Source organism: Mytilus trossulus, chromosome 14 (genome assembly GCF_036588685.1).
Source record: "Mytilus trossulus isolate FHL-02 chromosome 14, PNRI_Mtr1.1.1.hap1, whole genome shotgun sequence".
In the NCBI taxonomy this organism is placed as follows: Eukaryota; Metazoa; Mollusca; class Bivalvia; order Mytilida; family Mytilidae; genus Mytilus; species Mytilus trossulus.
The window spans coordinates 59,432,728-59,447,890 of NC_086386.1; the positions used below are offsets into that span (position 1 = coordinate 59,432,728).

Below are 15,163 nucleotides of genomic sequence, written 5' to 3' on the forward strand. Positions count from 1 at the left end.
GAATAACTGATTTCAAATAAAATAGCATCATTTTGAATAAAAAGAAGACTAATTTTGGTTATTTTAAACAATGCGAATAAAATTTTAGTATGATTTCTCTGACACTCTTTTAAATTCATGAAATAAAACCTATTCTAATCTATGAAAAGCACCAAAATCCAACGGCGGTCAATAATTTTCAGTAAAATGAAGAAATATTTGCATTTTAGGCAACGCATACAAAAATTAAATATTTTTTTCCTTACGTAGGCATATTTTATGAAAAACAGCCAATTCTGATGTACAAAAAGTACTCAAATCATATGACGGTTAATAATGTGTATCAAAATAAATCAATCACTGCATTCTTATTCCACAAAAATAAAAGTTTAAGTATTTTAATTCTAATTATATCTCAATTCTGATTAGAAGACTTGTCTGAAGATGGTAAGAATAACTGATTTCAAATAAAATAGCATCATTTCTAATAAAAAGAAGACTGATTTTGGTTATTTTAAACTATGCGAATAACATATTAGTATGATTTCTCTGACACTCTTTTAATTTAATGAAAAAAACTATTCTAATCTATAAAAAGTACAAAAAATCCAATGGCGGTCAATAATTTTTAGTAAAGTATTTGCATTTAAGCCAACATGTACAAAAATTAATCATCTTTTTCCTTAAAGTAATCATATTTTATGAAGAACAGCCAATCTTGATGTACAAAAAGTACTCAAATCATATGACAGTTAATAATTTGTATCAAAATAAATCAACAACTGCATTCTCATTCAACAAAAATAAAAGTTTAAGTATTTAAATTCTCATTATATCTCAATTCTGATTAGATGACTTGTCTCAAGATGGTAGAAATAACTGATTTCAAATATAATAGCATCATTTCTAATAAAAAAGAAGACTAATTTTGGTTATTTTTAACAATGCAAATAAAATTTTAGTATGATTTCTCTGACACGCTTGTAATTTCATGAAAAAAATATTTAATCTATAAAAAGTACAAAAAATCCAATGGCGGTCAATAATTTTCAGTAAAATGAAGAAATATTTGCATTTTAGGCAACGCATACAAAAATTAAATATTTTTTTCCTTACGTAGGCATATTTTATGAAAAACAGCCAATTCTGATGTACAAAAAGTACTCAAATCATATGACGGTTAATAATGTGTATCAAAATAAATCAATCACTGCATTCTTATTCCACAAAAATAAAAGTTTAAGTATTTTAATTCTAATTATATCTCAATTCTGATTAGAAGACTTGTCTCAAGATGGTAAGAATAACTGATTTCAAATAAAATAGCATCATTTCTAATAAAAAGAAGACTGATTTTGGTTATTTTAAACTATGCGAATAACATATTAGTATGATTTCTATGACACTCTTTTAATTTAATGAAAAAAACTATTCTAATCTATAAAAAGTACAAAAAATCCAATGGCGGGCAATAATTTTTAGTAAAATGAAGAAATATTTGCATTTTAGGCAACGCATACAAAAATTAAATATTTTTTTCCTTACGTAGGCATATTTTATGAAAAACAGCCAATTCTGATGTACAAAAAGTACTCAAATCATATGACGGTTAATAATGTGTATCAAAATAAATCAATAACTGCATTCTTATTCCACAAAAATAAAAGTTTAAGTATTTTAATTCTCATTATATCTCAATTCTGATTAGAAGACTTGTCTCAAGATGGTAAGAATAACTGATTTCAAATAAAATAGCATCATTTTGAATAAAAAGAAGACTAATTTTGGTTATTTTAAACAATGCGAATAAAATTTTAGTATGATTTCTCTGACACTCTTTTAAATTCATGAAATAAAACCTATTCTAATCTATGAAAAGTACCAAAATCCAACGGCGGTCAATAGTTTTTAGTAAAATGAAGAAATATTTGCATTTTAGGCAACGCATACAAAAATTAAATATTTTTTTCCTTACGTAGGCATATTTTATGAAAAACAGCCAATTCTGATGTACAAAAAGTACTCAAATCATATGACGGTTAATAATGTGTATCAAAATAAATCAATCACTGCATTCTTATTCCACAAAAATAAAAGTTTAAGTATTTTAATTCTAATTATATCTCAATTCTGATTAGAAGACTTGTCTCAAGATGGTAAGAATAACTGATTTCAAATAAAATAGCATCATTTTGAATAAAAAGAAGACTAATTTTGGTTATTTTAAACAATGCTAATAAAATTTCAGTATGATTTCTCTGACACTCTTTTAAATTCATGAAATAAAACCTATTCTAATCTATAAAAGGACCAAAATCCAACGGCGGTCAATGATTTTTAGTAAAATGAAGAAATATTTGCATTTTAGGCAACGCATACAAAAATTAAATATTTTTTTCCTTAACGTATGCATATTTTATGAAAAACAGCCAACTCAGATGTACAAAATGTACTGAAATGATATGATGGTTAATAATTTGTATCAAAATAAATCAATAACTGCATTCTTATTCCACAAAAATAAAGGTTTAAGTATTTTAATTCTCATTATATATAAATTCTGATTTGAAGACTTGTCTCAAGATGGTAGAAATAACTGATTTCAAATATAATAGCATCATTTCTAATAAAAAGAAGACCAATTTTGGTTATTTTTAACAATGCAAATAAAATTTTAGTATGATTTCTCTGACACTCTTGTAATTTCATGAAAAAAATATTTAATCTATAAAAAGTACAAAAAATCCAATGGCGGTCAATAATTTTTAGTAAAATGAAGAAATATTTGCATTTTAGGCAATGCATTCAAAAATTAAATATCTTTTTCCTGAAAGTAAGCATATTTTATGAAGAACAGCTAATCTTAATGTACCAAAAGAACTGAAATCATATGACGGTTTATAATTTGTATCAAAATAAATTAATAACTGCATTCTCATTCAACAAAAATTAAAAGTTAAAGTATTTAAATTCTCAGTTTATCTCAATTCTGATTAGATGACTTGTCTCAAAATGGTAAAAATGACTGATTTCAATTAAAATAGCATAATTTTCAATAAATAGAAGACTAATTTTGGTTATTTTAAACAATGCGAATAAAATTTTTAGTATAATTTCTCTGACACTCTTTTAGTTTCATGAGAAAAAAACTATTCTTATCTATAAAAAGTACAAAAATCCAATGGCGGTCAATAATTTTTAGTAAAATGAAGAAATACTTGCATTTTAGGCAACGCGTACAAAAATTAAATATTTGTTTCCTTAAATTAGGCATATTCAATAAAAAGAAAACCAATTATTGTTATTCTAAACAATGCGAATACATTTTGTATGATTTCACTGACATTCTTTAAACTTCATAAACAAACCATTAATTTTAAACTATATACAGTGAAAAAATCAAATTGTGGTCAATAATTTCCATTCAAATGAAGAAATGATCGCATTCTGGTTCAACAAAATTAAAAGTAAAAAGATACTACTTCTTCAAATATTCAAATTTTATACAAAATTTGTCAATAAAAGGAATTTATAGCAACAGTTTGAAATTGAAGTTGCAATATTTTCAAATATGAGAAGAAAAATTAGCATTTTACGCAACGTGTATATAAATTTAATATCTTTTTCCCTAAAGTAAACATAATTTATGAAGAACAACCAATCCTGATGAACAAAAAGTACTGAAATCATGTTGCGGTTGATAATTTTTATCAAAATATTGAATAAATCCTTTCTTATTCCCCAAAATAATAGTTTAAGTATTTTAATTCTTTTTATATCTCAATTCTAATGAGAGTATTTATCTCCAGTTGTTTAAAATAACTGATTTCAAATGAAACAGTGCCATTTTTAAATAAATAGTTTTGTTTTGGTAGTTTTAAACAATGCGGATGATATTTAAATATGATTTATCTGACATTCTTTTAATTTTATGAAAAGCGACCTTTTCTAAACTATAAAAAGTTCAAAACTTCAATGGCGGATTATCGGCATTTTCGTAGGTAGAAGTTCATGTTAACTGAGACATATTATGTATTATATATGTTTCTAATGTTTACAATATGTAATACAAAACAATTAATCAACAGAAACAATTTAACGCTTTAATTAAGCATCTAATATAACTGTTATACTATTTTTACTTTTTTATTGCAACCAAATTAACGTGTAAATTATGGTGTCTTCGTCGAGGTCCGCGTTCATGGATCGTAAACACTGTTGAGTTCGGTTTACATTAGAATTTGAAATATATACGTATCCGTCCGATCCGTGCATAAATTTGATTTACTGATCGATCGATGACCGTTGTCACGGTAACTCCCACATAGGTTATTTGACTTATCTGACGGATCCTATGGGTCACCGATCACCGATCAGTCATCGATCAGTCAAACATCCGTCACCGATCATTCACCGATCAGTCAAGTTCACGTCAAACAGTAACGCCTAAGGTTGCAAGTACTGTACATACACACATGTATAATTAAAGTTCAGGTGGACCCTATGGCTAAAATGGCCGTATTTTCACTTCAAAATGTTCTCTGAGTACAGGCAAACCTGTGCATTTGGAAAAGTTTTAAGACATAGCATGCCTTAGATAAATAGAATTCAAATGCATTGTATGATTAAGAAAATTCATAACTTAACTGGATTTGGCGTACACTTTTTTCGTCTCTGCAGAAGATGATAACATTAACAAACAGTTGAGTTTACCTTGAAATGATCCACTCAGGTACACAGTTTAAGTAACCAGGTATCTATTGTCAATCTAATGTCCATGTCAATTAAAAATGCTCACCTTAATTGTTACCTGTAGGGAAGAATCAAACCTGTTTCCCAACTTAGTTTATTTTGGCACCTTCTGGAGGAATGAAAAAAAGTGCACAGAAAATCTCTGGTAAGTTTTAATTTTTCTAAAACATAAAACATACTTAAAATTCATTTATCTAGGTCATGCTATGCCTGAATTTATTTTACATATGCACAGGTTTGTCTGTACTCGGAGAAAATTTTGAGGCGAAAATACGTCCATTTTAGCCATTGTATTGGGTCCACCACGTGAATCCTAATTGTAGTTTTGTTTTTATCGATGTTAGCAGTAACATCTGCTATCTAGCGTTCAGGAGGTTGATTTTGCAGCAAATTTCGCTACGCGTAGATTATATATTTGCAGTTAACAGATCTAATAAAATCGTTTGATAGCAGTAGCCTCTGGTTTCAGGGTTTGAATTTCCTTCAATTGGTTCAGCTCATTATAACTAAATGCATCCCCAATCGCTCTCGTAGACGATAAATGAACATCAATGTAATAAGACTTACCCACGCATATATTTTCTCTCATTTCGAAATTATCACAACAAAACCAGTCTCTGCTGTAAAGTAAAAACATAGTTGTATTTGTATTTATTCATATACATGTATTTTGTTTCTAAAACAATGCATTACAACCAAGTATCGTTAAATGTATTAATAATTGGAACAGTCGAGCCGAAAATGTAGATGTTAAACGGCTGGATGACATTTTTTATGATTTATATTTTTCCAAAAACAAAAATCCTGATTTATTAAGTGAATAACGTTTTATTACTATAAAATCAACAACGCATAACTAATTTCATCGCATTGTGTTCTTTAGAATACTCTTAATCATTCAAATTATTTCAAATATCAAATACGGTAAAGGTCAAATTAAATGCAGTATAGTTTAACTCTAGCAGAGAAAGCACACTGATTCCAACATTTGAATGATTGATTGGTATATTGTTATTTAAGAGAGAGCCTTTCGCTTCTTCGGTTTTTTGTATCTTTCGGGGTATAAATATCAACATTCAAGGGTAGATCCGTTATTTAACCAAAGATTATCTAGTGTTATTCCGGAAAACACGATTTGCATAAAAAATACTTAAAACAGGTCTAAATCAGGATGAGGATAACTTTAAATGGAAGATACAGTGTAAGGTGTGTGTTTTTAAGGTCGAGTATGCAATGTTTCGATTTGGCAAAGGCACTTACTCATATTTGTTAAATAAGTCTATTCGAAGTAATACAAATGTATTTAGCTCGTGCTGAATGTGCCAAATCAATTTATCAAATGCCCCAAAAGAAGCACCAGTTCTTGCTTATCTTCACTATGAAGCATGATTAAAAGTGTTCTTCAAATTTATTATATACATGTAGCACTTACCTGTCGAAGTGGTGACATTCGCCAATTTTGCATAAGGTGTAACAAAATATGTCAATCAATAATAGAATTAACATGTGATTGAAAAACACTATAACTTAGACTTTATCCGTCTTCTTTAATGGATTTTTATCAGATTAGTTTAACATGTTAAACTACAATCGAAATGTTTTCTTCGTTGTTGAAACATGCAATTGAATGAAACAAAAATTATGAATTTCACTATTGACTTTGTCGGAAATCAAACCATTGTCCGCAGTGAAAACATACTTCCGCCTTCTATTACGTTCTTTGAAAAGCCGGAACTATTTTTTTATGTTTCTATTTTTCAAGATAAGTAGTATATATGATTTTATATATGGTACAATATATGATCATCATCATAATATGTTGTTAATTTTATATTACAATATATAAAGCAGTAGATATTTCCCACATGTATGTGGTCCACTTTGCCTTTCACCCAAATATATTGTTTGATATTTGAAATAAAAAATCTACAAGGTTTTTACATTACTGCTCCCCGTACATGAATGGTAGAAGTTAAGTCATTTGATATGTAATAAAATTCAGAATGGAAATGAAAAATCCTAGTATCTCAAAGAGAAAAAAATACGATTAAACAGCAGATAACAGCCGAAGGACAACAATCGCATGAATTGGTACTCGAGAAGACCCCGTACCTGGAGGCAGGCCACAGCTGCTTGCTTAATAAGACTGTGTACGTATGTAGTAACATGGACGTAATACTAAACTCTAAAACATAGACATATGCTTTTACATCATGCACCTGCTGCAAATAGTGGGAAGGAAGAATGCAGCCACATAGTTGGGGAATAGGCAAAACAATTATTTGCCTGTCCTTTACAAATGATACACAGAATGTGATCCCCTTCTATACCAACATCTCGCTTTTTTTGAGTTATCTGTTTGTATAGTAGTGTAAACATCGCATCCGTAAATGACAATTTCAAGATTTGCAAACGTTCTTGCTAAGTAAATCTGACAATCAGGTTGCAGCATAGGTCAAAGTGTTGAAAAATAAAACTACAAACATTTTTTTCATGTTTAAAGAGACCCTGTTCGTTTTCTTTATCAGACAGACATTTTTTTTAAATCCAGAAAACTCCGTCTTTTATAACCTATCCTTGTGAAGTGTTCTCTTGCAGCAGACTGGATATCGTAGCGATCAAACATGTCTGTTGGTGTATGTGCTAGATTAAAGTATTGAAACATATTTAAAAAATATAATCAGATCCAAGGTCAAAGATTGTTCTTATTTTTAAGCACCAACACATTACACAAATAGAAGGTATACAAAGTGGAAAATAGACTTGGGATTTGAATTTTTTCACAAAATCAGACATATCGTGTAAAAGGAGTACCTGGAATGGGACTGAAAGCTAGACACAGCACATGTTATATTTAAGCACCACATGTGCAGTTTGTTAAAACTAACGCACGTCTGACTAAAGGTTCGGGATTTGTGAAATATGTATTTTATTTCGTTTGAAATACGTTTTTTTTCCCCCGTTTGCTATTTGTAGTAATTATTTATAGATGGGAACTAGTATAACTAGTTCGGATAGTGGTTTTGTAACAGTATGTACAATTTATAAATTTGATGTTGAATGCATAAGGTACGAGGAAAGTTTTGGCGGTTTTTATGGTTGGGGTTTAATGGTACTATACATGTATACAGTTTGGCTTTTAAATGTTTAAGTATCGAAAGTTCTCGCAGTTACGTCAATTGAAGTTGGTCACATTGGTATATATGCAGTTGCTTCTATGTTTATTGTACGTACAGGGCGTTGGATGTATTAGCCAAGGAAAAATAAACGATGCGAAAGAGGAACAATGTTATGTGTCATGTATTTACATGTTGTTTCAATCAAAGAAATATGTACAATAAATAAGAATTAAGATTGTATCACAAGAGAAAATAAGATGTTACTGCGAGCAACTAATCCTATATCTGTGTTTGTCTCGTTTATATCCTATTGAATTTAGAGATAAGCTACGGACGAGCAGGACAAGAGAGAATTTAACTAATATTATTTCCTCCGTTTACATGTTAATAACGGTCATATTTACTCCAGAAACAGATGTATGTAGTAAGAATTAAATGCGGTATTTGTTCATATCAGGCAATTTAATATGAGTATTACAGCAAACAAATTTACAGGTGTTGGGTTTACTCCAAAGAGTAACAACCAAGAAGAAAAAAACCTTCTTCACATTATATAATGATTATCAATATTCAACACATATTATTTGATACGGCATCCCATATAGCCATGCGGTTCTAAAGATAATAATAAATTCAAAAGAGAACATCAGAGATCTGTGATCAAGTTAAACGTCAAATTTTCTAAATCACAAAAAAATACTTATCCCCACGATTCTTGGATTTTTCTTCTTCATATAAAAAATAAACCAGGAACAGATTGCGTAGCTCTTCGATAACATTCAGTTAGTATTTTTGTCTTTACGTCGTCCGAAATCCTCTTTATTGTTGTCTGTTTAATTTTTGGTGTAGCTTATAAATTGTCGTTGTCCCGCTATGCATTTTTTATCTTTGTCAATCTTGATTGATTTCATAACTGCTATAATAATTAATGAGACACCTTTAATTATTTATTGGTTCTTTTATTAAAATTTAAAAGATTGAAGAACTGACTTGCCTAACATAATTATTCTTATTTCAGTTTATCGCGTCAACACAAACATCCTAGACAGACATTTATCTAAATAGAAAACTCTCTAAAATCAGTTTTTTCACATATATTAATACTTATTTATCAGAATTATAGTCTTAAAGAAATCACTGTGTATACTCTAATTTTTTCTTAAATATAGACTTTATTCCTCCTCCCCTGTTTTAATTTTTTACAGAATTTGAAAGCAGGACTATTATCATTACTAGCTTAGCCTATTTGCATATTTTCTGATACAAAAATGCCTAGAACCTGTTTAAAATTGTTTTGATAACATATTGAAAGCATATTAGAAAACAATAAACGTAATGTTTGAACAGCGGTATACTACTGTTGCCTTTATTTAGTAGTCAATCATTACAACATTCACAAGTATATAAAGTATCCAATCCAGCCTCTGTCGCCAGTCCACATCTTACTGTATTTGTCAATTAAAGTACCCATTTTCTGCCTCGAATGGTTCATTTAGAATTCTTGTCACAACAGTATCATCTGTAACCATATATCCGACATAATTTAGCTAATATATATACTTGAAGTGTTCAAACAGAGCTATATTTGCAGTAGTTGTATGTTTGCAGATACCTGTCTGAGATCTAAATTCACTTAAAATGTTGTCAAAATGACTGCTAACATCTGATTTTGGCATTACTTTCAAGCATACATATGTAGTTATAGATTTCTATATTAAAAACTTTAAAATCATAAAATCATAGCATTTACAAGTAAAATTATTTGTTTTATGACCCAGAAGGTAGGCAATTTTCCATGTTTTTTGGCCCCTGGGGCCTCAAACTTCCTCTAAATCATTTTGCTGTTTCTAGCAATTTGAAATATTTAGTACATATTCAGGATATAACTTACTATTGTAAGTTTTCTTGAAATATTGTTGTTTTTCCAGCTTGTATTTATCATGCCGTGGTGACAAATAGGCAGATTGAGGTGTTGTGGCTTATTGTTTTGTTATCGAAAGGACACAAATACCCCATACATAATATTAAGGAAGAATCTATGAGTTTCAATGACTGCGAAGAGTAATTATAAGCACTTCTTAACAATTTAATTTACAAATATGCAAATATAATGAATATTTTGGTATCCAGGACTTTAAGTAAACGATGTATACTGTAAACTGTGTCATCATATTTAAGGCCAAGGATTCCACCAATATTCATTAAATATTTACAAGACCTCATATTTGAGTCAATTTCTTCAACATCTGTGAAATAAAGCAAATTTGGTTAAATTCCTAATGTTCCCCCTTTTCACCCTATATAGGTTGCATTTATGTAAATATTGTCAATGCAACTTCCCATAGGAACTCCTTTCTGTACCACTTTAACTCTGAAGTTTTGAAAAAAATCTTATCCTAGAATCGAAAGTTCATATGCAGCACAATGTTTTCCAAAGGTCAAAACATAGGGCTTTGCGGCATATTTTCAACGTGTATATGCCTGAACTTCTCAAAGTTTAAACTAACACTAATTTTCTTAACTACCCCTACCTTGAATGAAAGGTTACCACAGATTTCGATGTAAACAATATGCACATGTTTATTTACTGGTAACATTCTCAAGTTATGTCTCTGTGAGATGGGACACAGAGAGCATAACTGGGAACCAGTATGTAAACAAACTTAATTTTCTATGAATATTCAAGATCTCTCCAAATGAGGCGTGTTTTGAGAAACAGCTGCATTTTCAAAGTGCAACCTAGAAGTTGACAATTTTGTCGACCAATATTTTTTTAAAACATCAACGAACAACGGCAGTATGGATATACATTATTCATGCTATTCAATAAAAACGTATTTTATGTGAATTGAACAAAGACAATTTATTAAGGAATGTTAAAACAAAGATAATTTTAGTATGATTTGCAGTGACCACATAACACATTTAAAACACTGATGGAATGGAAGGTTAACAAAAAAAAAAAAAAAAAACAACAAAAAAAAAAAAAAAAAAAAAAAATAAACAATATTGGATGATTAAAAATCAGTACCATGATCAGCATGTGTGTTTACCTGATTAACAGGTTTAACTAATATGAATAGATAACATTTTTGATGATTTATAGAGTACTACTGGTTATTTATATGACACTTGTATAATGATACATTCGTGTACATTTATGACCATATCTTTATAAAAGATATTCATATATCGTTAAAGTAAGACATTATGGAAGTTTTTAACTTTATAATTGCACAATTATACGAGTATGTCTGTACTTCTTTTAATAGTAATATTCAAAATCTTGTCAATCAAGCCATCAATAGTCTGTAGAAACTCATCAATTTGAGTATCCTGAAAGGAAAACAAATCATATGATTCAGTTTTACATATATAAAGGACTACATATTACCTAGCTACTATCAGTAATACTGTATGTACCACTTTTGTAAGGAATACTTTCTGTTGATTTAATTGCTTTTTTGTTTGATTATCTACTGCTTTTAGTGACCACAGTTACTTGAATCATATGCACTTATATAAAACAATTGATCTTCCTGAGCATTTAAATGTTTGATGATAATTTAGAATGTGTCTTTTCACATTTTGAGTTTTGATTTGACTTTTTACGGTTTTGTTTAATCATTGCAATTTAACATCTTCTGTAATTTAGGAGTACATTTCGAAATTATTCTGTTCGATTATAAATCGACTCAGTTGACGAGTTACTTTTTGCAACAAGTGTTATTTTCAAATTTTGAAAACATCAACCATACTAACCAATTGTTGTTGATATCATACATGTAAAGTTAGATGAACAACGAATGTCAATATTGAACGTAACACACATTACATAGGCTTGTATAAAAATTTAGACAACGAAAATACATAGATCCGCTAAAATGTGTGCCCATGAAAATATAAAGAATCACTGTATTAACACTTGAAACTACAAATAATGTTTCATCAATTGGTATAGTTTAAAAAACTTACAAAATTAGTAATGTGTGTAGTTCTTCACTGCAATACAGTACGCATTGGCTATTGGATATATGATGGTGGCAAGTTATGCGCAGATTGTTGAGCATAAGACAGATTTGTAGAAGCAATAATGACACTCTTCCCCTCCGATCCTACAAACCAAATTATATAGTTTTGTATTGAAATGCAGCTATATGTGGCCTTTAACTGTATTCTGCGACACAGATGTTTTTACTGCGTCCAATACCCATCGCAAGCGTTGTTCTGGTTTCTGCTCTTTGGTCGGGTTGTAATCTCTTTGACAAGTCCACAATGTCCATTCTCAATTTTACAGATATGATCGTCACGGTTAGATTATTATAATTACATTGACCTATGTATTGGTTTTTTTTATTCGAAAGCAGTTTTTGTTGAATGGTTGCCATAGTTTTTTGACAATCTAAGGACACATGGGACTCCTGTTATCAAAAACAAGTGACCATGACTTAAGGAGCTCATGGTTGAAAATTAGATCATGCTCCACTTTAGGTCGGGATCCGTATCATTGGTCATAGAAAGTTATTATATGTTAATGTTTGTTTTTATCATGGACGAAAGGAGGATGCAAGTACGGTGTGAGTTTGTTCAGTCATTCGCACAATGTACATAGTGTATTTTAAAATGCCCTGTACCAAGTAAGGGAAATGGCCATTGTTATATTATAGTTCGTTTCTGTGTTTGTTACATTTTAATGTTGTATTTCTGTTGTGTCGTAGTTGTATTATATTTTATGCTTTTCCCTCAGTTTTAGTTTGTAACCCGGATTTGTTTTTTTCTCTATTGATTAATTAATTTCAAACAGCGGTATACTACTGTTGCCTTTATTCATCTGGTGAACGGATGGTGCATATCCGTCTTTATAAATTTTGTATAATTTCTTAAAACATTAAGTACATGATATCATAACTTTAAAAAATAAATCGAAATCATGACTGAGCAAATCACATTAGTTATTTAAGATTACAAATTGATCGTATAAATTCCTTGATTTAAACAGGTTAATCAAAACAACCATTACTAACAATTTAGCTTACCGCTAATGAACATAATGTGATTTCGAGTCGGTTGTTGTAAATTATGAACAACACCGTTGTTAGTTCCTGGGTTATTGTGTGGCAAACTTAGACGCATACGTCTTTTTAATACATACAGTATTACAAATATAACAATAACAACTAATACTGCCCCGAGTCCAATTCCTGCTCCAGTTGATAATGTTCTAAAATAAATTGAAATATTGGCGTTAGCAACATGAGCAATAGTTCAAATGATAATCATTTATAAAATAATCATCAGACAATTTATGATAACGTTAAAAAAATAATGTTTCTAAAAAATCGGTGTTGAGATAAAGTGGATGCTGTACTTGAAAACATATTTGAAAGATTTCAAAATTCACAGAGTAGATAAACATTTTGATAAAGGTACACATAACAACATTCACGAAAACAGCGTTTGCTTGATATGTCATATTACATTAGTTTTGATATCATTATTTGCAATTTCAACTTTGAAGCGTTAAACACCATCATATGATGAATATGCTCCTCAGTATACAAAACGGATAATGTAGACAGTGTGCTGTTCGGTGTTGATGATCTTTGATCGTTGAACTTGTTTCTTTTTCGCTGTTGGAATTGTCAATTGGACTTGCCAATTTGTTTTGGAATTTTTAAATTGTTGTTTTGCATAATGCTTATTAAGTTTGTATTACAAAAGACAATGAAGTTTTTTTCAGCATATACACGTGCCTGTTGAATAGTTAAATGTACTAGACTAAGTACAAGGCTTATAATATGATACGCCAGACGTACATTTCGTCTACATAAAACTCATCAGTGACGCTCAAATCAAAATAGTAAGACATCTATCATGAATATAGCGCTTTATTATAAGATAATAAGCTAAAACAAAATATAATAAAGTTTTATTTTATTTCATATTCTAAACCAGAAAAACAATCAAATAATTGGAAATTTCTATTTTACAATGCATATATAACTCACCCACTGGTTTTGGTCTTTTCGGAAATCGATGCACGTGTAGTAGTGGTTCTATGATAGAAAAACATGTTATCATTCATCATTTTGCAAGCATGAATACATTTTGTTTAGACAGCAGTACATATATATAAACTCATCATATATACCAGGACAAAATTTGTATGTATTCCTGACGTGCGTATTGTCTACAAAGGATTCATCATCGCTCGAATCTCAAAAAGTTAAAAAGGCCAAGTAAAGAACAAAAATGAAGAGCTCTGAAGATCAAATTGTTTAACGTTTTCCGAGTCTTGTCAACGTTTTTGTTTAGTATATTTCTGCTAAGTACCCATGTAATGTTTATTGTTTGTCATTTTTGTTGTGTTAGTACACCTTTATCCTGGGTTCTGAAAGGGTTGACGCATACAAACAAGTCTCCGTCACATCATACATGTACAAAGTTTAAAAGTTTTCAGTGTACTGTCCGAAAGACTTTTTTCAAGTCAAGAGAAAATATATTTAGAGGTATATCCAAGTACAGTTTGTTTATTTAATTATTTAATTACGTACCTGGGCGAAGTATCGCATTGATGATATCTAGTGCTTACTACACAGCGCCAAGTACCATTTAATTTACAACACTCATCACAGAATAGCGTAAGTGAACCATTGCACAAACCCTCACAGTGATAAGAATAAAGACCATCTCTTTTACAAACTTCACCTACAGAAAAACAAAACACAAATAAAAGGCTGTTTAATTGCCTGTACTCCTGACTTGGTACTGGCATTTTAAAATGTAGAAAATGATTGATTAAACCTGGTTTAATAGCGCTTTACCTCTCACTTTGATGACAGTCTCATCAAATTCCGTTATATTTACAATATCGCGTAAACTAAACAGATATAATAAATAAAATAGTCAAAATATGGGTACAGCAGTCACTATCGTGTAACAATGTCAAAGGCACGTAAGGTTAAAAGAGAGCAATACTAAAATATAAAAAAAATGAATTATTAATTTGTATTCGCTTTACGCCAATTGTCAAGATTCAACTTGAATTTAAACAATGTAAAAGTTAAAATGATGCCTATGGTGTTAAATTTTATTAAACTTCGCTTTGTTTTCTAAATCATGTAGAAAACATTTTTAATATTTTTTAAACCCTGATCATAGACGCAAATTTTGATACCTAAAGTTATTTCAAAATATACCTACATTTCAATCCATAATAAAAGGCACAAATTAAGAAACATCCAAAGATTAATTTGTATTGCTCCATTGTGTAAGTGTTTTATAGTTATGAACTTCGTGTTAATCTACTGTGG

The 15,163-nt window shown here is 29.7% G+C and overlaps 1 protein-coding gene across 1 annotated transcript; it reads right to left on the minus strand.

Moving 5' to 3' along the window:
• Positions 1-10,875: 10,875 nt before the first annotated feature.
• LOC134696760 (uncharacterized) lies at positions 10,876-15,163 on the minus strand. The gene is made up of 6 exons (XM_063558695.1): positions 15,054-15,163; positions 14,405-14,558; positions 13,859-13,906; positions 12,887-13,071; positions 11,826-11,965; positions 10,876-11,186 (listed from the first exon to the last, which is right to left on the minus strand). The coding sequence occupies exons 1-5, from the start codon at positions 15,115-15,117 to the stop codon at positions 11,874-11,876; spliced, it is 543 nt and encodes a 180-aa protein (XP_063414765.1). The 5' UTR covers positions 15,118-15,163; the 3' UTR covers positions 10,876-11,186; positions 11,826-11,873.